Raw genomic sequence first — 18,418 nt, 5'->3', positions numbered from 1 at the left:
AGCCCCGAATGAAACACCTGCCCCACCCATCCTTTGCGTAGTCTAACCTGGTCTATCAGTTTCAAATGCGTCTACTGTAACATAACCACATCTGCCTTAAGTTTCTTAAGAGGGCACGGGTACTCGCACACCTTATCGGCCCGTTCAGCCCTCTCACATTCCACGTGATCAACCGGGTTGGGGGGCTCTTTACCCCCCCCCCCCTTGTCGATTAGCCATCCCCTTTTATCCAGCTCCTCACCCGGTTCCCACGCAGCTGTGTCCCCCCCCAGGCGGTGCCCTCCCGCCCCGCCCACCCCACCCCATACCAGCTCCCCCTTGTCCCCAGCAGCAGTAACCCAGTAAATCCCCCCCCCCCGCTAGATCCCCCACTAGCGTAGTTACACCCCCCATGTTGCTCCCAGAAGTCAGCAAACTCTGGCCGACCTCGGCTTCCCCCCGTGACCTCGGCTCGCACCGTGCGACGCCCCCTCCTTCCTGCTTCCCTATTCCCGCCATAATTATCATAGCGCGGGAACAAAGCCCGCGCTTCCCTTTTGGCCCCGCCCCCAATGGCCTACGCCCCCAGCTCCTCCACCTCCCTTCCTCCCTCCCCCACAACCTGTGGAAGAGAGAAAAGTTACCGGGTCGCAGGATTAACAACATAAAAATCATCTTTCCCCCCTCTTCGCCCCCCATATTCGCCCCACCACTTTGTCCCAAACGTTCTTTTTTAATAACCCGCTTATTCCAATTTCTCGAACAATAAATGTCCACGCTTCATCCGCCGTCTCAAAGTAGTGGTGCCTCCCTCGATATGTGACCCACAGTCTTGCCGGTTGCAGCATTCCAAATTTTATCTTCTTTTTATGAAGCACCGCCTTGGCCCGATTAAAGCTCGTCCTCCTTCTCGCCACCTCCGCACTCCAGTCTTGATATACGTGGATCACCGCGTTCTCCCACCTACTGCTCCGAGTTTTCTTTGCCCATCTGAGGACCATCTCTCTGTCCTTAAAACGGAGGAATCTCACCACTATGGCTCTGGGAATTTCTCCTGCTCTCAGTCCTCGCACCATCACTCGGTATGCTCCCTCCACCTCCAACGGACCTGTCGGGGCCTCCGCTCCCATTAACGAGTGCAGCATCGTGCTCACATATGCCCCGACGTCCGCCCCTTCTGCACCTTCAGGAAGACCAAGAATCCTTAAATTCTTCCTCCTCGCATTATTCTCCAGCACCTCCAGCCTTTCCACACATCGTTTATGGTGTGCCTCGTGCATCTCCGTCTTCACCACCAGGCCCTGTATATCGTCCTCGTTCTCGGCAGCCTTTGCCTTCACGACCCGAAGCTCCCGCTCCTGGGTCTTTTGCTCATCTTTTAACCCTTCAATCGCCTGTAATATCGGGGCCAACAGCTCCTTCTTCATCTCCTTTTTAAGCTCTTCCACGCAGCGTTTCAAAAACTCGTGTTGTTCAGGGCCCCATATTAAACTGCCACCTTCCGACGCCATCTTGGTTTTTGCTTGCCTTCCTTGCCGCTGCTCTAGAGGATCCACCGCAATCCGGCCACTTTCCTCTCCTTTTTCCATCCGTATCCAGGGGGGATTCCCTTCTGGTTTACCGCACAGTACTTTTAGCCGTTAAAATTGCCGTTGGGGCTCTTAAGAGCCCAAAAGTCCGTTCCACCGGGAGCTGCTGAAACGTGCGACTTAGCTGGTCATCGCCGCACCCGGAAGTCCCAATTTATACTTATAACTGAAGTTCCCCAACCCTGTTCTCCCTTCTTTGGGAGCAAACTGGAGCACCCGGAGGAACTGGAGCACCCGGAGGAAACCCATGCAGACACTGAGAGAATATGATAACTCCACACAGACGGTCGCCCAAGGTCAGAATTGAACCTGGGTCCCTTGCGCTGTGAGGCAGCAGTGCTATCCACTGTGCCACCATGCTGCACGCAACCTTACTAAATATTTTCTGTACCCTCTCTAATGCCTTCAAATCCTTACTAAAGTGCCCAGAGTTGAACGCTGTATTGAAGCTGGCAGCGAACTAGAGCCTTATAAAGATTTATCAATAACTTCCATACTTTGGATGCTCTCTTTTTTTTTTTTTTACACCATACTGGAGCTCTGCATTTGTGGCACACACGCCCGAACCAGGCCTTCATCAGAAATATGGACCATATCTGTTCTCTGATTCCAGGTGTGATTTAATGGCTGCGTTGGGCTTAAACGAGAACGCGACAATGCCGTTAAATCACAGGAGACGCCAAAATCTAGGATTGGGCCGGGCTCCAATCTGTTTGCGATCAAACCGGCCTGCCCCCCCCCCCCCATTGATGAGATAAGGATCCCGCCACAGCATAGCGAGAAACCAATAATCACTACTTAAGCCCAATCTCCATTCAATTATTGGGAACGACCCCCTATCTAACAGCCTCCCGTGATTGAATGGCCTTCCTTGCAAATGGCCACGTGGCCGCCGATTCCTACTCCTTTTTAAAATCGGGGAGCTGGTGGAATGGCTGCCACGGGACCCAAGGAGGTGAGTAGCCACCTTTGTTCCTGGGCACTGAGCCCAGGGGCACTGGAATTGCTGCCATGGTGCTCGGAGAGGGGAGGGGGGGGGGGGGGGGTGGGGAGAGAGAGTGCGGGGGGCCAGCCTCGGATGGGGTGGGCTGGCAATACCTAGGACACAGCAGCTAACATCTGAACACCCAGGGGCTGGGCCCCAGCACCAGGGACATTTCTGCGACCAGAGGGTCAGTGTCTGCACCGTGGAGAGGGCCAGCACCCGGTCCAGGTAACGTTATGTGTGGGTGTCTGGGATACAGGGTTTAGGGTCCCGTGAGAAGAGGTCCTCACTGTGGCCGGAAGTGCGTGGGTAGGACATCCTGGGGAGGGGGGGGGGGGGGGGAGAGAGAATGGGAACTCCTGGGATGGGGGACACAACTGGTTGTCCGTCTCACACCCTCTCCCAATTCTTACAGATATGGTATGGACGATATCTTGGACCCCGCGAAAGCTGCCATAGTGGTGCTGCTGGCAGGCTAGGCGGCAGCAACGTTGACAGATCCGAGGCAGTGGCCCATGTGCAGGGCCCCGCCCCACACCCTGAGGACCCAGCCACCCATCAGGCCAGGGAGGGACCCATCAGGCCAGGGAGGGACCCAGATGGCCTGTACACCTTGGGCCGTCGCTGGTCTTTCGAACGTATGCCTCAGAAGGCTCCACCTCAACATGTAGACAATGCGCTACCTGTGCCATGTCCTCACTGACTTGGCACCACGTGGAAGAGGATACTCGTTCTCAGTCGATACATCTCAAGTCTAGAGCCCACAAGTGCATCCGTGAGGTTATGGATGACCTGTTTGCCTGGGTAGCAATCTATATAACCTTTGACATGGACCAAGCCCAACAAGATGCCTGGGCAGGCTTCCACGCCATCGAAAGTGCCAGAGGCATCATATTGGTCAAAGTCAACAATTTTTATTAATTAACCTATGTGCCCCCTCCCCTCAATGCCCTCTCAGTGATCCTCGACCTGCTTAGCCTTCCATGCTCTACCGCTGCATTTAGGTGTGTCCCCAAGATGCAGATCAGAGACGTCCCGTGGCCTTTAATGCCCCTGGAGGGCATCGTCTGGGGGTTCCAGGGCCAGAGGGCCCTGGCGCACTTGCCGGTGGCACATACAGAGCTGTGCCGCCATGTTCTGGGTGCTGACTCCCAAGACGCACCGTTTAAAGTGGGGTGGGTCTCGGGGAAGCAGGCGACCGCCGTCGCCACTCAGTAGGGTGACCCCAGGTTTGTACCCAACATGCCCTCCTCCCAGTTGGTGCCCATCGGGCCCTGTGGTTCACCTCAGGAGGAAGGGCAGCTGGATTGAACCTCTGCTGCTGCTGCTGCATCATCTGGCTCTGCCAGCCCTAGTGGCTCCCCAATGTCTGCAGCATGGTGTTGACATCCTCAGTGATGCTCCTCAGTGACTGGGACGTGCTCTGGAGCGCTCCGGCAATGCTCACCTTGAATGGGACGTGTCCCCCAGCGACCGGGGCAGCGCCTCTGTTATGCCATCTCCTGCGTCCAGAGCATCTAGGACTCATCTAATCAGCTATGGACCAGCTGAGGGTCGCTGACATCCCCCTCTGAATCTCACAGCCGTACCCTAGTTTTCAGGGGCGTCTTGATAAATACATGAATAGGATGGGAATAGCGGTATATGGTCCCTGGAAGGGTAGGGGTTTTTAGTTCAGACGGGCAGCATGGCCGGTGCAGGCTTGGAGGGCTGAAGGGCCTGATCCTGTGGTGTAATTTTCTTTGTACTTTGTAGTGCCTGCATCAGCACCGGGTAAACCTGGTCCAGAGGCTCACCATGTGACTGGGACCCAGCTGGGTCCTGGGATCCAGCAGACCTCCAACTGCTGCCTCCACCTGATGTGCATCAGCAACTGTGTGGTGCTCACCAGAACGTGCCCTAGAGGCCTATCTACTACCGGTGCCCACCGAGGTGTCTCTGCAGCTGTGGGGATGACAGCTGTTCCTCCATCCTCTTTAAAATTTAACCCTCTAGTTTATTTTGATTCTCCTCCATCTTCCTATCAAAATGTATTACTTCACACTTTTCTTTCAGCTGCCACGTATCTGCACATTCCGCCAGCCCACCTGTGTGTTCTTGAAGTCTAAACTGTCTTTCTCGCAGTTCACAATGGGGATGGGTGGATTTTCCAGCCCTTCCCACCAGTGGGATCTTTCAGTCCAGCCAGTGGAGACCCTTGTCCAGGGGTTCTCCAGCGGCAGAGGGTACAACAACAAGTAGCCCTGATGACTGCGGCAGGACTGGAAGATCCCACTGCTGGTCAATGGTGGGCCGCCTCTGCAATACTTGCTGTGTGTGTGTGTGGGGGGGGGAAGAGATGGAAAATCCCACTTGTTCCAATCTCATCTTGTATACCCAAGTTTAAGTCATTACAACATTTTGAAGAAAAGCTTCAATCCGAGTACTGACCACTGGGAAATCCCACTACTCCGGATAAAATAGAACCCGTTCACCATGATTCTGTTTCCTGTCACTCAGCTAAATAGTTTTATAATCTATACTTCCACTATCCATTTTATTGGCTAAAACTTTGCTAGCAAGCCTGTTATGTAGCACTGTATCAAATATCTTTTGGAAGTCCATGTACTCCCCATTAACCCTCTGTTCGCCTACCGCTGCAACAAGTCCACAGCAGACGCCATCTCCATGGCCCTGCACTCTACCCTGGAACACCTAGATAACAAAGACACCCATGTCAGACTCCTACTTATCGACTATAGCTCAGCCTTCAACACCATCATTCCTACAAAACTCATCTCCAAACTCCGTGGCCTTGGCCTCGGCTCCTCCCTCTGCGACTGGATCCTGAACTTTCTAACCTACAGGCCACAATCAGTAAAGATAGGCAACAACACCTCCGCCACGATCATCCTCATCACCGGTGCCCCACAAGGCTGTGTCCTCAGCCCCCTATTATACTCCTTAGACACCTATGACTGTGTGGCCAAATTCCCCTCCAACTCAATTTTCAAATTTGCTGATGACATCACCGTAGTAGGTCGGATTTCAAACAATGACGAGACAGAGTACAGGAATGAGATAGAGAATCTGGTGAACTGGTGCGACGACAATAATCTCTCCCTCAATGTCAACAAAACGAAGGAGATTGTCATCGACTTCAGGAAGCGTAGTGGAGAACATGCCCCTGTCTACATCAATGGGAAGTAAGTAGAAAGGGTCAAGAGCTTCAAGTTTTTAGGTGTATAAGTCACCAACAACCTGTCCTGGTCCCCCCATGCCGACACTATAGTTAGGAAAGCCCACCAACGACTCTACTTTCTCAGAAGACTAAGGAAATTTGGCATGTCAGCTACGACCCTCACCAACTTCTACAGATGCACCATAGAAAGCATTCTTTCTGGTTGTATCACAGCTTGGTATGGAGCCTGCTCTGCCCAATACCACAGGAAACTACAAAAGGTCGTGAATGTAGCTCAGTCCATCACGCAAACCAGCCTCCCATCCATTGACTCTCTATAATTCCCGCTGCCTCAGAAAGGCAGCCAGCATAATTAAGGACCCCACGCACCCAGGACATACTCTTTTCCACCTTCTTCCATTAGGAAAAAGATACCAAAGTTTGAGGTCGCGTACCAACCGACTCAAAAACAGCATCTTCCCTACTGCCCTACTGTCATCTGACTTTTGAATGGACCTACCTCGTATTAAGTTGATCTTTTTTCTACACCTTGCTATAACTGTAACATTATATTCTGCAGTCTCTCCTTCCTTCCCTATGTATAGTATGCATTGTTTGTACAGCATGCAAGAAACAATACTTTTCACTGTACACTAATACATCAAATAATAGACAATAAATCAAATCAAAAAATCAAATCAAACTGGTTGAATACCATCTGCTTTTAAAAAATCTGTGATGTTCTTTAATTAATCCACTCTTGTCCATTGACTGTTAATTTTGTTCCAGATTATCATTTCTAAAAGCTTTCCCACCGTTGAGATTAAACTGGCCTGTAGTTGGTGGGTGAAGGAAACTGGCTATTTCTGATAGGTAAAAGGGTAATTGATTTAGCCTTTTAATGTAAATACTAAAGCCCAGTTTAAAATCCATTTTAAACTGGATTTCATCATATAACTTTAAGCATAACTTAGATTGCAAATACACACAGCTTGCAGAATTTGCAGTGGCAAAGCACAGAATCTGAAACATTCATAAAACTAGCTAGAGCTTATGCAACATTTTACTGATATCATAAACTGACCATTGTTTTAGTGCAAAAGCTATGCAGCCATATCCAAGGTCGCCATGACTACATGAACACACCATTGTTCCGAATTATAAAACAGTGGAAACCAAAATACACACAAACATCTACAAATGCAACCTATCCGAATATATGTTGCACATTGATGATTGACAACTAACCATCCAACCAAATGCATTTGAGACCCATCCAAGCCAATCAGCACTTTGCAGGGGTAGGGACAGATGGAGTCAGACTGATCACATTCCTTAAACATAGAGGTTCGGGAAGCCATTTTCTATCCAGGATCACTCTATACCTTTGATCTAACTACTCGCTATCTTTATTTTCATTTTTCCACTCTAACTCTTGAAGTTTGGGCAAGCTGTTTTGCTTTGAGCAAAGAACCGTTACTGTATTTTTGAAAGTTAAATCTGTTGTAAACCATTAAACCAATTATTTCTCCTAAAGTCTGTTGCTGGCAAGGGCTTTTTGAGAACACTTGATTTGTAACCACAAGAAGATCTTAGTCTCTCAATTATAATCAATAGACACAATAAAAAAAATTTATTTCGCATCCGAGAAGTGTAACTTAAATTCTGAGTTTTGAAGTGTATACGAGACTACGCTTAAACCGCATGGTAGATTCCTACAGTAGGTCTATTCTTACACTCTTGTTCAAAGAAGAGTACCACATTTGCAACTCTGCAGTCCTCTGACACCACCCCCTATATCTAAGGAGGGCCCAGAACCTCTGCAATTTCCACCCTTTCTTCTCTCCACATCCTTGGATGTATCCCATCCATGGTGACTTATCAACCTTAAAAGTGCAGTCAAGTTTTCTAATACCTTCACTTCCTTTGTAGTGTGGCCATCTAAAATAGCCTCCTGCAAAGATTGCTGGGAAACATGGTCAAAGTCAGTGACAGACAGGCTGCAGCTTGCAGATACACAAAAACTGCAGCTCAGACGTTTTTAACAGCCTAGGAAAAAGATCATCTCCAGGCATCACAGGAACAATAGAACTATCCTATCAATCACATTGTTTATCAGACACAGCGGCACCCAAGCCCCTGCCCCCAACACTTCCAGGCATAGCCACTGAATGTCCAGCTCAAAATTGATGTGACAGCCCCTGGTTGGACTTCATCGATCAGGGTAACGGAGCCCATACCAAATGATTGACAACGACCCAGAGATCGCCCACAAAAGAGCATGAAATCCAAACAGGTTAAAAGGCGCTGCACAACATTCAAAGCTCTCTCTCAACTGCAGCCTCTCGACTATAGCTTTCAACAGCCAACAACGGTGAATTCATCACCAGCCAAGAAGAGGACCAGTCACGCCATCCACAGAGAGACCAGAGCCGAGGACAGATGACCAGCAACAGAACTCCAGCACTGCCAGACTACCAGATCACAGATAAGGCCGTATCTGCTCTGTACTTGCCAGTTACCTGGAAGTTAAGTTAAGGTCATTTTAGGTGTATTAGTTTATGGTCCAATGTGCATGAACGTGTGATTGATTATTAATATAGACAAAGTTAACTACTTAAACAAGTGTATTGAACTAACTATGTGACCATTTGTCCACCGTATACGGGTTAAACACACGCTGCGGTTTTTTTAGATAAAGGCGCAACAGTAGCCCATCCAATATTTCAACTACCTTCTCGTTCGCTATGTGCAGATGATCTTTCTCGGTAAAAGCAGATGCAAAGTACTCACAGAATAGCAATTGTGAGTGCGTGTATTCCCTCTCCCAAATTCAGGAGCATCGCAGCAATAACAAAATCATTCCTGTCAGCTCAGCTGACTGAAGGTAGACTGGTGATTGGCCCTGTTGCCTTCTAGTCCAAAGGGATCAATTAAACACTGATTGTACAAATTGGGCTAAATAAAAGCTCTGTTATTCATTCATGTGTCACTTTGGGATAACTCCAGGTAAATAAAACATGGAGATGGAGAGGAGAGTGAGTCATAATAGATATCTGACCCTTTTAAAATGACATTAATTGTTAGGAGCAGGATAAACACTATTGGGTCAAACAAACCTACCTTCTCGTGTATACATCAATCCCTCTAATTGAGGTGAGAGATATAAATGAATTCAATTGTTCTTTCCCAGTAACCCAATCCACACCTGTATTATTAACCTTTGGGTGAAAAAAGTTCCATCCTGCCTTTGTTTCTTACTCCAAGCTGTACTAACTGATATTTGAACCCACCATTCACTAAAGTGGGCAATCTTTTTCAGATCAACTTTGAAAATTCCGATCATAATCTGGGAAATTTAATTGGACCAACTTGAAGTCAACTTCCTTTTTAAAAAAAAAAATACCAAAGTTTCAAGGTAACACCCCAATGTCAGCTCAGGCCTCCAGTGTGTCCAGTGATACAAGATGATCAGAGGATTGGATAGGGTGGACAGTGAGAGCCTTTTTCCTCGGATGATGATGTCTAGCACGAGGGGACATAGCTTTAAGTTGAGGGGAGATAGATATAAGACAGATGTCAGAGGTAGGTTCTTTACTCGGAGAGTAGTAAGGGCGTGGAATGCCCTGCCTGCAACAGTAGTGGACTCGCCAACACTAAGGGCATTCAAATGGTCATTGGATAGACATATGGACGATAAGGGAATAGTGTAGATGGGCTTTAGAGTGGTTTCACAGGTCGGCGCAACATCGAGGGCTGAAGGGCCTGTACTGCGCTGTAATGTTCTATGTTCTATGAACCTTGCCACTCTCAAAGTGCCAGGGGAGCATCGAGTGGGTCAAGATGTAACCTGCAATTTTATCTACCATAGGCTTTTAAGACATGCATCGAGCTTCCTTCCTCAATCGAGCTTCCTTCCTCCAATTTGGAGATTTGGGATGCCAGAGGTCCAGGAGAATCAGGGGGCAGAGGTGAGTGCAGTGGCTATCACTAAGGAGAAGGTTCTGAAAGGTCTGAAGGTGAATAAATCACCTGGACCAGATGAACTACATCCCAGGGTTCCAAAGAGGTAGCTGAGGAAATTGTGGAGGCATTAGTGGTGATGTTTCAGGGATCACTGGGGGCAGGAAGGGTCCCAGAGGATTGGAAAGTAGCTAATGTAACATGGCTGTTTAAGAAAGGAGGGAGGCAGAAGACAGGGAAATTATAGGCCAATTAGCCTGACCTCTGTCATTGGTAAGATTTTAGAATCCATTAAAGATGAGATTGCAGAGTACTTGGAAGTGCATGATAAAATAGGACTGAGTCAGCACGGCTTTGTCAAAAGAAGGTGTTATGGGCGAGGCGTTTTTAGAACCCCAAAATGTATCATGGAGTTCAACCAACCTCTCCCTTTAATGGATTTTTGCTTTTCCAAGCATGCGGCTTTTCCCTAGGTGTGGGATTACAATTATGGACACGTGGGTTTTTAAACACAAAACACTGTTTATTCCATGAACTCAACTTAACATCTTAAATAAACATTCGATCTCTTAACACCCCTTACTTCAAAGATAACTCAGAAAATATTGCAACAGTTAATAATTCCTTAAAATGTTCCTTCAAACTTCCAAGAGACTTAACACCTTTAAACAAAATCACATCAGGTTAAAGGCTTTACTTTAAATCACCCAAATGATCCAGAGATAGTCTTTCATGGCAGATATCCAGTTCCCTGCACAACACAGACACCCACTCAGCTCTTTTCAAAACTTGCAGCTCTCTGGAGACACACACACACACACACTGTTTTTTAAACAGAAACTAAAAACCTGCAAAATGGCTGACCTAAAGCCCAGCCCCACCCACTCTCTGACATCACTGTTTTCTTAAAGGTACATTGCTTAAACATCCATGCCTTAAAGGTACTCTCACATGACAGAGGTCATGTCTGACAAATCTGTTAGAGGTCTTTCAGGAGGTAACAAGGAAGTTAGACAAAGGAGAACCAGTGGACGTGATTTATTTAGATTTCCAGAAGGCCTTTGACAAGGTGCCACATAGGAAACTGTTAAATAAGTTAAGAGCCATGTTGTTAAGGGTAAGATCCTGGCATAGATAGAGGATTGGCTGACTGAAAGAGAGTGGGGATAAAGGGGTCTTTTTCAGAATGGTAGCCGGTGACTAGTGGTGTGCCTCGGGGGTCTGTGCTGGGACCACAATTTTTCACAATATACCTTAATGATCTGGAAGAAGGTACTGAAGCACTGTTGCTAAGTTTTCAGGTGGTTCAAAGATCTGTAGAGGGACAGGTAGTATTGAGGAAGCAGGGGGGCTGCAGAAGGACTTGGACAAGCTAGGAGTGTGTGCAATGAAGTGACAGATGACACAGTGTGGAAAAGTGTGAGGTTATGCACTTTGGAAGGAGGAATGGAGGCATAGACTATTTTCTAAATGGGGAAATGCTTAGGAAATTAGAAGCACAAAGGGACTTGGGAGTCCTTGTTCACGATTCACTTAAAGATTAACATGCAGGTTCAGTTGGCAGTTAGGAAGGCAAATGCAATGTTAGCATTCATGTCGAGAGGGCTAGAATACAAGAGAAGGGATGTACTTCTGAGGCTGCATAAGGCTCTGGTCAGACCCCATTTGGAGTATTGTGAGCAGATTTGGGCCCCGTATCTAAGGAAGGATGTGCTGGCCTTGGAAAGGGTCCAGAGGAGGTTCACAAGAATTATCCCTGGAATGAAGAGCTTGTATGAGGAACGGTTGAGGACTCTGGGTCTGTACTCGAGAAGTTTAGAAGGGTGAGAGGGATCTTATTGAAACCTACAAGATACTGCGAGGCCTGGACAGAGTGGATATGGAGAGGGTGTTTCCACTTGTAGGAAAAACCAGAGCCAGAGGACACAATTTCAGACTAAAGAGACGATCCTTCAAAACAGAGATGAGGAGGAATTTCTTCAGCCAGAGGGTGGTGAATCTGTGGAACTCTTTGCCTCAGAAGGCTGTGGAGGCCAATCACAGAGTGTCTTTAAGACATAGATAGGTTCTTGATTTAATAAGGGGATCAGGGGTTATGGGGCGAAGGCAGGAGAATAGGGATGAGAAAATATCAGCCATGATTGAATGGCAGAGCAGACTCGATGGGAAAAGTGGCCTAATTCTGCTACTATGTCTTATGGTCTTATTTCCCAAAAGATGGTGATCTTAGAAAAGCAGCCTGGTTCAACTGAGTACACGAGCATAAGAGGGAGGGGGAGTGGTGGATAACTCCAGTGACACTCAGAATATGATCACTTGAACAGGTTTTTTTTCAAAACATAATTTATTTTTGCAATGGCAATATTTTGTAAAAGTCAAATAGATGAAAACATTGCACAGTTTACAATACAAACATTTCGATCATCTCCTACTCCAATTGGCATGAATTCAAAGCATTGGCACCAGAGTAGGTTTTGGTTTGGGGACTGGCTTCTTCAGCATTTTGCTCTTTGCGTTTTTGAGACGATAAACTACGTTTGCAACCTCATCGGATAACACCTGTTGGGAATTTAAAATGGAATTCCGTTAATTTGTTGTGGATATTCCCAATTTGGAAGGGGGTTTTGCTACCAGAATGGTATCTTAATTTCATCTCTACCTTAAATTTTTTTTTTTCTTTTCATATTTTCAACAAAATCCCCCCCTTACAGAAAAAAGAAAAACAAAGAACGCATAAACATCTTACAACTACTACATAAACACAGGAGTAAACACGAAGTACACCCCCCTTTCCCTCCCTCCCTCCCTCACTCCCCCTCCCTCCCCCTCCCTCCCTCACTCCCCCTCCCTCCCTCACTCCCCCTCCCTCCCTCACTCCCCCTCCCTCCCTCACTCCCTCTCCCTCCCTCCCTCACTCTCCCTCACTCCCCCTCCCTCCCTCACTCTCCCTCACTCCCCCTCCCTCACTCCCCTCCCTCACTCCCCCTCCTCACTCCCCTCCCTCACTCCCCCTCCCTCACTCCCCCTCCCTCACTCCCCCTCCCTCACTACCTCCCCCTCCCTCACTCCCCTCCCTCACTCCCCCTCCCTCACGTCCCCTCCCTCACTCCCCCTCCCTCACTCCCCCTCCCTCACTCCCCTCCTCACTCCCCCTCCTCACTCCCCCTCCCTCACTCCCCTCCCTCACTCCCCTCCCTCACTCCCCCTCCCTCACTCCCCCTCCCTCACTCCCCTCCCTCACTCCCCCTCCCTCACTCCCCCTCCCTCACTCCCCCTCCCTCACTCCCCCTCCCTCACTCCCCTCCCTCACTCCCCCTCCCTCACTCCCCCTCCCTCACTCCCCTCCCTCACTCCCCCTCCCTCACTCCCCCTCCCTCACTCCCCCTCCCTCACTCCCCCTCCCTCACTCCCCCCTCCCTCACTCCCCTCCCTCACTCCCCCCTCCCTCACTCCCCTCACTCCCCTCACACCCTCACTCCCTCACTCCCCCCCTCACTCCCTCACTCCCCCTCACTCCCTCCCTCACTCCCCCTCACTCCCTCCCTCACTCCCCCTCACTCCCCTCCTCACTCCCCCTCACTCCCTCCCTCACTCCCCCTCACTCCCTCCCTCACTCCCCCTCACTCCCTCCCTCACTCCCCCTCCCTCCCTCCCTCCCTCCCCCTCCCTCCCTCCCTCCCTCACTCCCCCTCCCTCCCTCCCTCACTCCCCCTCCCTCCCTCCCTCACTCCCCCTCCCTCCCTCCCTCACTCCCCCTCCCTCCCTCACTCCCCCTCCCTCCCTCACTCCCCCCTCCGCCTCACGACCTCCCCTCCCTCCCTCCCTCACTCCCCTCCCTCCCTCCCTCCCTCACTCCCCCTCCCTCCCTCACTCCCCCTACCCTCCCTCCCTCCCTCACTCCCCCTCCCTCCCTCACTCCCCCTCCCTCCCTCACTCACTCTCCCTCCCTCAACTCACTCTCCCTCCCTCACTCCCCCTCCCTCACATCACTCACTCACTCTCCCTCCCTCCCTCACTCACTCTCCCTCACTCACTCACTCTCCCTCTCTCCCTCCCTCACTCCCCCTCCCTCCCCCTCACTCCCCCTCCCTCCCTCCCCCTCACTCCCCCACCCTCCCTCCCTCCCCCTCCCTCCCTCCCCCTCCCTCCCCCTCCCTCCCTCCCCCTCCCTCCCCCTCCCTCCCCCACCCTCCCTCCCCCTCCCTCCCCCTCCCTCCCCCTCCCTCCCTCCCCCCCCTCCCACCCTCCCCACCTCCCTCCCTCCCCCTCCCCCCACCCACCCCCACCCCCTCCCACCCCTCCCCCACCCCCTCCCTCCCCCCTCCCCCACCCACCCACCCCCCCCCCCCCCCACCCTCCCCCACCCCCACCCACCCTCCCCCTCCCCCTCCCTCCCACACACCCCCTCCCACCCACACTCCCCCTCCCACCCTCACACCCCACCCTCCCTCACCCCCCCACCCACCCCACACCCCCACCCACCCACACACCCCCCCACCCACCACCCCCCCCCACCCTCACACCCCCACCCTCCCACACCCCCCACCCTCCCTCACTCCCCCTCCCTCCCACACTCCCCCTCCCACCCTCACACCCCCTCCCTCCCTCACTCCCCCACCCTCCCTCACTCCCCCTCCCTCCCTCCCACCCCCCACCCTCACACCCCCCCCCACCCACACTCCCCCTCCCTCCCTCACACCCCCACCCTCCCACCCCCACCCACCCTCCCTCCCACCTCCCTCCCCCCCTCCCTCCCTCCCTCCCCCCCCTCCCACCCCCCCCCCACCCTCCCACCCCCCCACCCTCCCACCCTCCCACCCCCTCCCACCCTCCCACCCTCCCTCCCCCACCCACCCACCCACCCACCCTCCCCCTCCCACCCTCCCTCCCTCCCCCTCCCTCCCTCCCTCCCCCACCCACCCCCACCCACCCACCCACACACTCCCCCACCCTTCCACCCTCCCACTCACTCCCCCCCACCCACCCTCTCACTCCCCACCCTCCCACCCTCTCACTCCCCCCACCCTCCCACCCTCTCACTCCCCCCCCTCCCTCCCTCACACCCACCCCCACCCACCCTCCCACCCACACACACCCCCACCCACCCACACACCCCCTCCCACCCCCACCCTCCCACACACCCCCACCCACCCTCACACCCCCACCCACCCCCACCCACCCTCACTCCCCCTCCCACCCACACACCCCCTCCCACCCCCCCACCCACTCACTCCCCCTCCCACCCCCTCCACCCACACACCCCCACCCACCCTCACACCCCCACCCACCCACACACCCCCTCCCACCCTCACACCCCCACCCTCCCACACACCCCCTCCCTCCCCCTCCCACCCACCCACCCCCACCCACCCACACTCCCCCTCCCACCCACACACTCCCACCCACCCCCACCCACCCTCCCACCCACACCCACCCACCCACCCACCCTCCTCCCACCCCCCCCCTCCCCCCTCCCACCCCCCCTCCCTCCCTCCCCCTCCCTCCCTCCCCCTCCTCCCTCCCTCCCCCTCCCTCCCTCCCCCTCCCTCCTCCCTCCCCCTCCCTCCCTCCCTCCCCCTCCTCCCTCCCCCTCCCTCCCTCCCTCCCCCTCCCTCCCTCCCTCTCACTCCCCCTCCCTCCCTCTCACTCCCCCTCCCTCCCTCCCTCTCACTCCCCCTCCCTCCCTCCCTCTCACACCCCCCTCCCTCCCTCCCTCTCACTCCCCATCCCTCCCTCCCTCCTCTCACTCCCCCCTCCCTCCCTCTCACTCCCCATCCCTCCCTCCCTCCCTCTCACTCCCCCTCCCCTCCCTCACACCCCCTCCCTCCCTCACTCCCCCTCCCTCCCCCTCCCTCCCTCACTCCCCCTCCCTCCCTCACTCCCCCTCCCTCCCCCTCACTCCCCCTCCCTCCCCCTCCCTCCCCCTCCCTCCCCCTCCCTCCCTCACTCCCCCCTCCCTCCCCCTCCCTCCCCCTCCCTCCCCCTCCCTCCCCCTCCCTCCCCCCTCCCTCCCCCTCCCTCCCTCACTCCCCCTCCCTCCCTCACTCACTCCCCCTCCCTCCCTCACTCCCCCTCCCTCCTCACTCCCCCTCCCTCCCTCACTCCCCCTCCCTCCCTCACTCCCCCCTCCCTCCCTCCCTCCCCCTCCCTCCCCTCCCTCCCCCTCCCTCCCCCTCCCCCTCCCTCCCCCCCTCCCCCTCCCTCCCTCCCTCCCCCTCCCTCCCTCCCTCCTTCCCCCTCCCTCCCTCCCTCCCCCTCCCTCCCTCCCTCACTCCCCCTCCCTCCCTCCCTCACTCCCCCTCCCTCCCTCCCTCACTCCCCCTCCCTCCCTCCCTCACTCCCCCTCCCTCCCTCCCTCACTCCCCCTCCCTCCCTCCCTCCCCCTCCCCCTCCCTCCCTCCCTCCCCCTCCCTCCCTCCCTCCTTCCCCCCCCCTCCCTCCCTCCCTCCTTCCCCCTCCCTCCCTCCCTCCCCCTCCCTCCCTCCTCACTCCCCCCCTCCCTCACTCCCCCTCCCTCCCTCCCTCACTCCCCCTCCCTCCCTCCCTCACTCCCCCTCCCTCCCTCCCTCACTCCCCCTCCCTCCCTCCCTCACTCCCCCTCCCTCCCTCCCTCACTCCCCCTCCCTCCCTCCCTCACTCCCCCTCCCTCCCTCCCTCCCTCACTCCCCCTCCCTCCCTCACTCCCTCACTCCCCCTCCCTCACTCCCCCTCCCTCCCTCCCCCTCCCTCCCTCCCCCCCTCCCTCCCTCCCCCCTCCCTCCCCCTCTCCCCCTCCCTCCCTCCCTCACTCCCCCTCCCTCCCTCCCTCCCTCACTCCCCCTCCCTCCCTCCCTCACTCCCCCTCCCTCCCTCACTCCCCCTCCCTCCCTCCCTCACTCCCCCTCCCTCCCTCCCTCACTCCCCCTCCCTCACTCCCTCACTCCCCCTCCCTCACTCCCTCACTCCCCCTCCCTCCCTCCCCCCCTCACTCCCCCTCCCTCCCTCCCTCACTCCCCCTCCCTCCCTCACTCCCCCTCCCTCCCTCACTCCCCCTCCCTCCCTCCCTCCCTCCCTCCCTCACTCCCCCTCCCTCCCTCACTCCCCCTCCCTCACTCCCCCTCCCTCCCTCCCTCCCTCCCCCTCCCTCCCTCACTCCCCATCCCTCCCTCACTCCCCATCCCTCCCTCCCTCCCCATCCCTCCCTCCCTCCCTCACTCCCCCTCCCTCCCTCCCTCCCTCCCTCCCTCACTCCCCCTCCCTCCCTCCCTCCCTCACTCCTCCCTCACTCCTCCCTCCCTCCCTCACTCCCCCTCCCTCCCTCCCTCCCTCACTCCCTCCCTCACTCTCCCTCACTCCCCCTCCCTCACTCACTCCCTCCCTCCCTCCCTCACTCCCCCTCCCCGCGGGTTGCTGCTGCTGACCACCTCCTAACGCTCCGCTAGAAAGCCTAAACGATTGCCACCGCCTGAAGAACCCTTGCACAGACCCTCTCAAGGCAAATGTTACCCTCTCCAATTTAATTAATCCTGCCATGTTGCTGATCCAGGCTTCCACGCTTGGGGGGCCTCACATCTTTCCACTGTAGCAGAATCCTCTGCCGGGCTAAAAGGCCAGAATACCGGCCTCTTTCGCCTCCTGCACTCCCGGCTCATCCGACACCCCAAATAGTGCTAACCCCCAGCTCGACTTAACCCGGGTGTTCACCACCTTAGACACCGTCCTCGCAACGCCCCTCCAGAACCCATCCAGTGCTGGGCACGCCCAAATCATATGGGCGTGATTTGCTGGGCTCCCCGAGCACCTCACACACCTGTCTTCCACCCCAAAGAACCTGCTCAACCTTGTATCTGTCAACCTTGTATCTGTCATATGCGCTCTGTAAAGAACCTTAAATTGTATCAGGCTAAGCCTGGCGCAAGAGGAGGAAGAATTAACCCTGCCCAGGGCGTCCGCCCACGTACCCTTGTCTATCTCCTCCTCCCATTTACCCTTTAGCTCCTCCCCCGAGGTCTCCTCCTCCTCCTGCATCTCCTGGTAGATCGCCGCGACCTTGCCTTCTCCAACCCACACCCCTGAGAGCACCCTATCCTGGATCCTATGTGCTGGAAGCAGTGGGAACTCCCTCACCTGCCGTCTTACAAACTCCCTTACCTGCATGTACCTGAAAGCATTTCCGGGGGGAAGCCTGAATTTTTCCTCCAGCGCGCCAAGGCTCACAAACGTCCTATCTAAGAACAGGTCCCCCATCCTTCTAATTCCTGCCCTGTGCCAGCTCAGGAACCCTCCATCCATTCTCCCCGGGACAAACCGATGGTTCTCTCGGATCGGGGACCAAACTGAAGCCTCTACCTCACCCCTATGGTGTCTCCACTGCCCCCAAATTTTCAAAGTCGCCGCCACCACTGGACTCGTGGTGTACCTAGTCGGCAGGAGCGGCAGCGGTGCTGTCACCAACGCTTTCAGACTCGTGCCCACACAGGACGCCATCTCCAGCCTCTTCCACGCGCCCCCCCCCCCCCCATTACCCACTTGCGTATCATCGCCACATTGGCAGCCCAGTAGTACCCACACAGATTAGGCAACGCTAACCCTCCTCTGTCCCTACTGTGACCCAGAAACACCCTTCTCACCCTCGGGGTCTTTTTCGCCCACACGAATCCCATGATGCGCCTGCTGACCCGCTTTAAAAAGGCCTTAGGGATCAGGATGGGGAGGCACTGGAATAAAAAAAGGAACCTCGGGAGCACCGTCATTTTCACCAAC

General features: G+C 54.5%; 1 protein-coding gene across 2 annotated transcripts in view; it reads right to left on the bottom strand.

Annotated features, from left to right (window-relative positions):
- Positions 1-10,699: 10,699 nt before the first annotated feature.
- The window catches only part of LOC140384555 (circularly permutated Ras protein 1-like), a 119,963-nt gene continuing 112,244 nt past the window's right edge, over positions 10,700-18,418 (bottom strand). For both annotated transcript variants that reach the window (XM_072466357.1, XM_072466358.1), the window contains exon 20: positions 10,700-12,235. In XM_072466357.1, the coding sequence (XP_072322458.1) occupies positions 12,125-12,235 (111 nt within the window). In that variant the 3' untranslated portion in view covers positions 10,700-12,124. The remainder of the gene's footprint in view (positions 12,236-18,418) is intronic.

This window comes from Scyliorhinus torazame, chromosome 10 (assembly GCF_047496885.1).
Source record: "Scyliorhinus torazame isolate Kashiwa2021f chromosome 10, sScyTor2.1, whole genome shotgun sequence".
In the NCBI taxonomy this organism is placed as follows: domain Eukaryota; kingdom Metazoa; phylum Chordata; class Chondrichthyes; order Carcharhiniformes; family Scyliorhinidae; genus Scyliorhinus; species Scyliorhinus torazame.
Note: the sequence above shows the minus strand (reverse complement) of the source record. Positions and strands in the feature narration are given on the sequence as shown.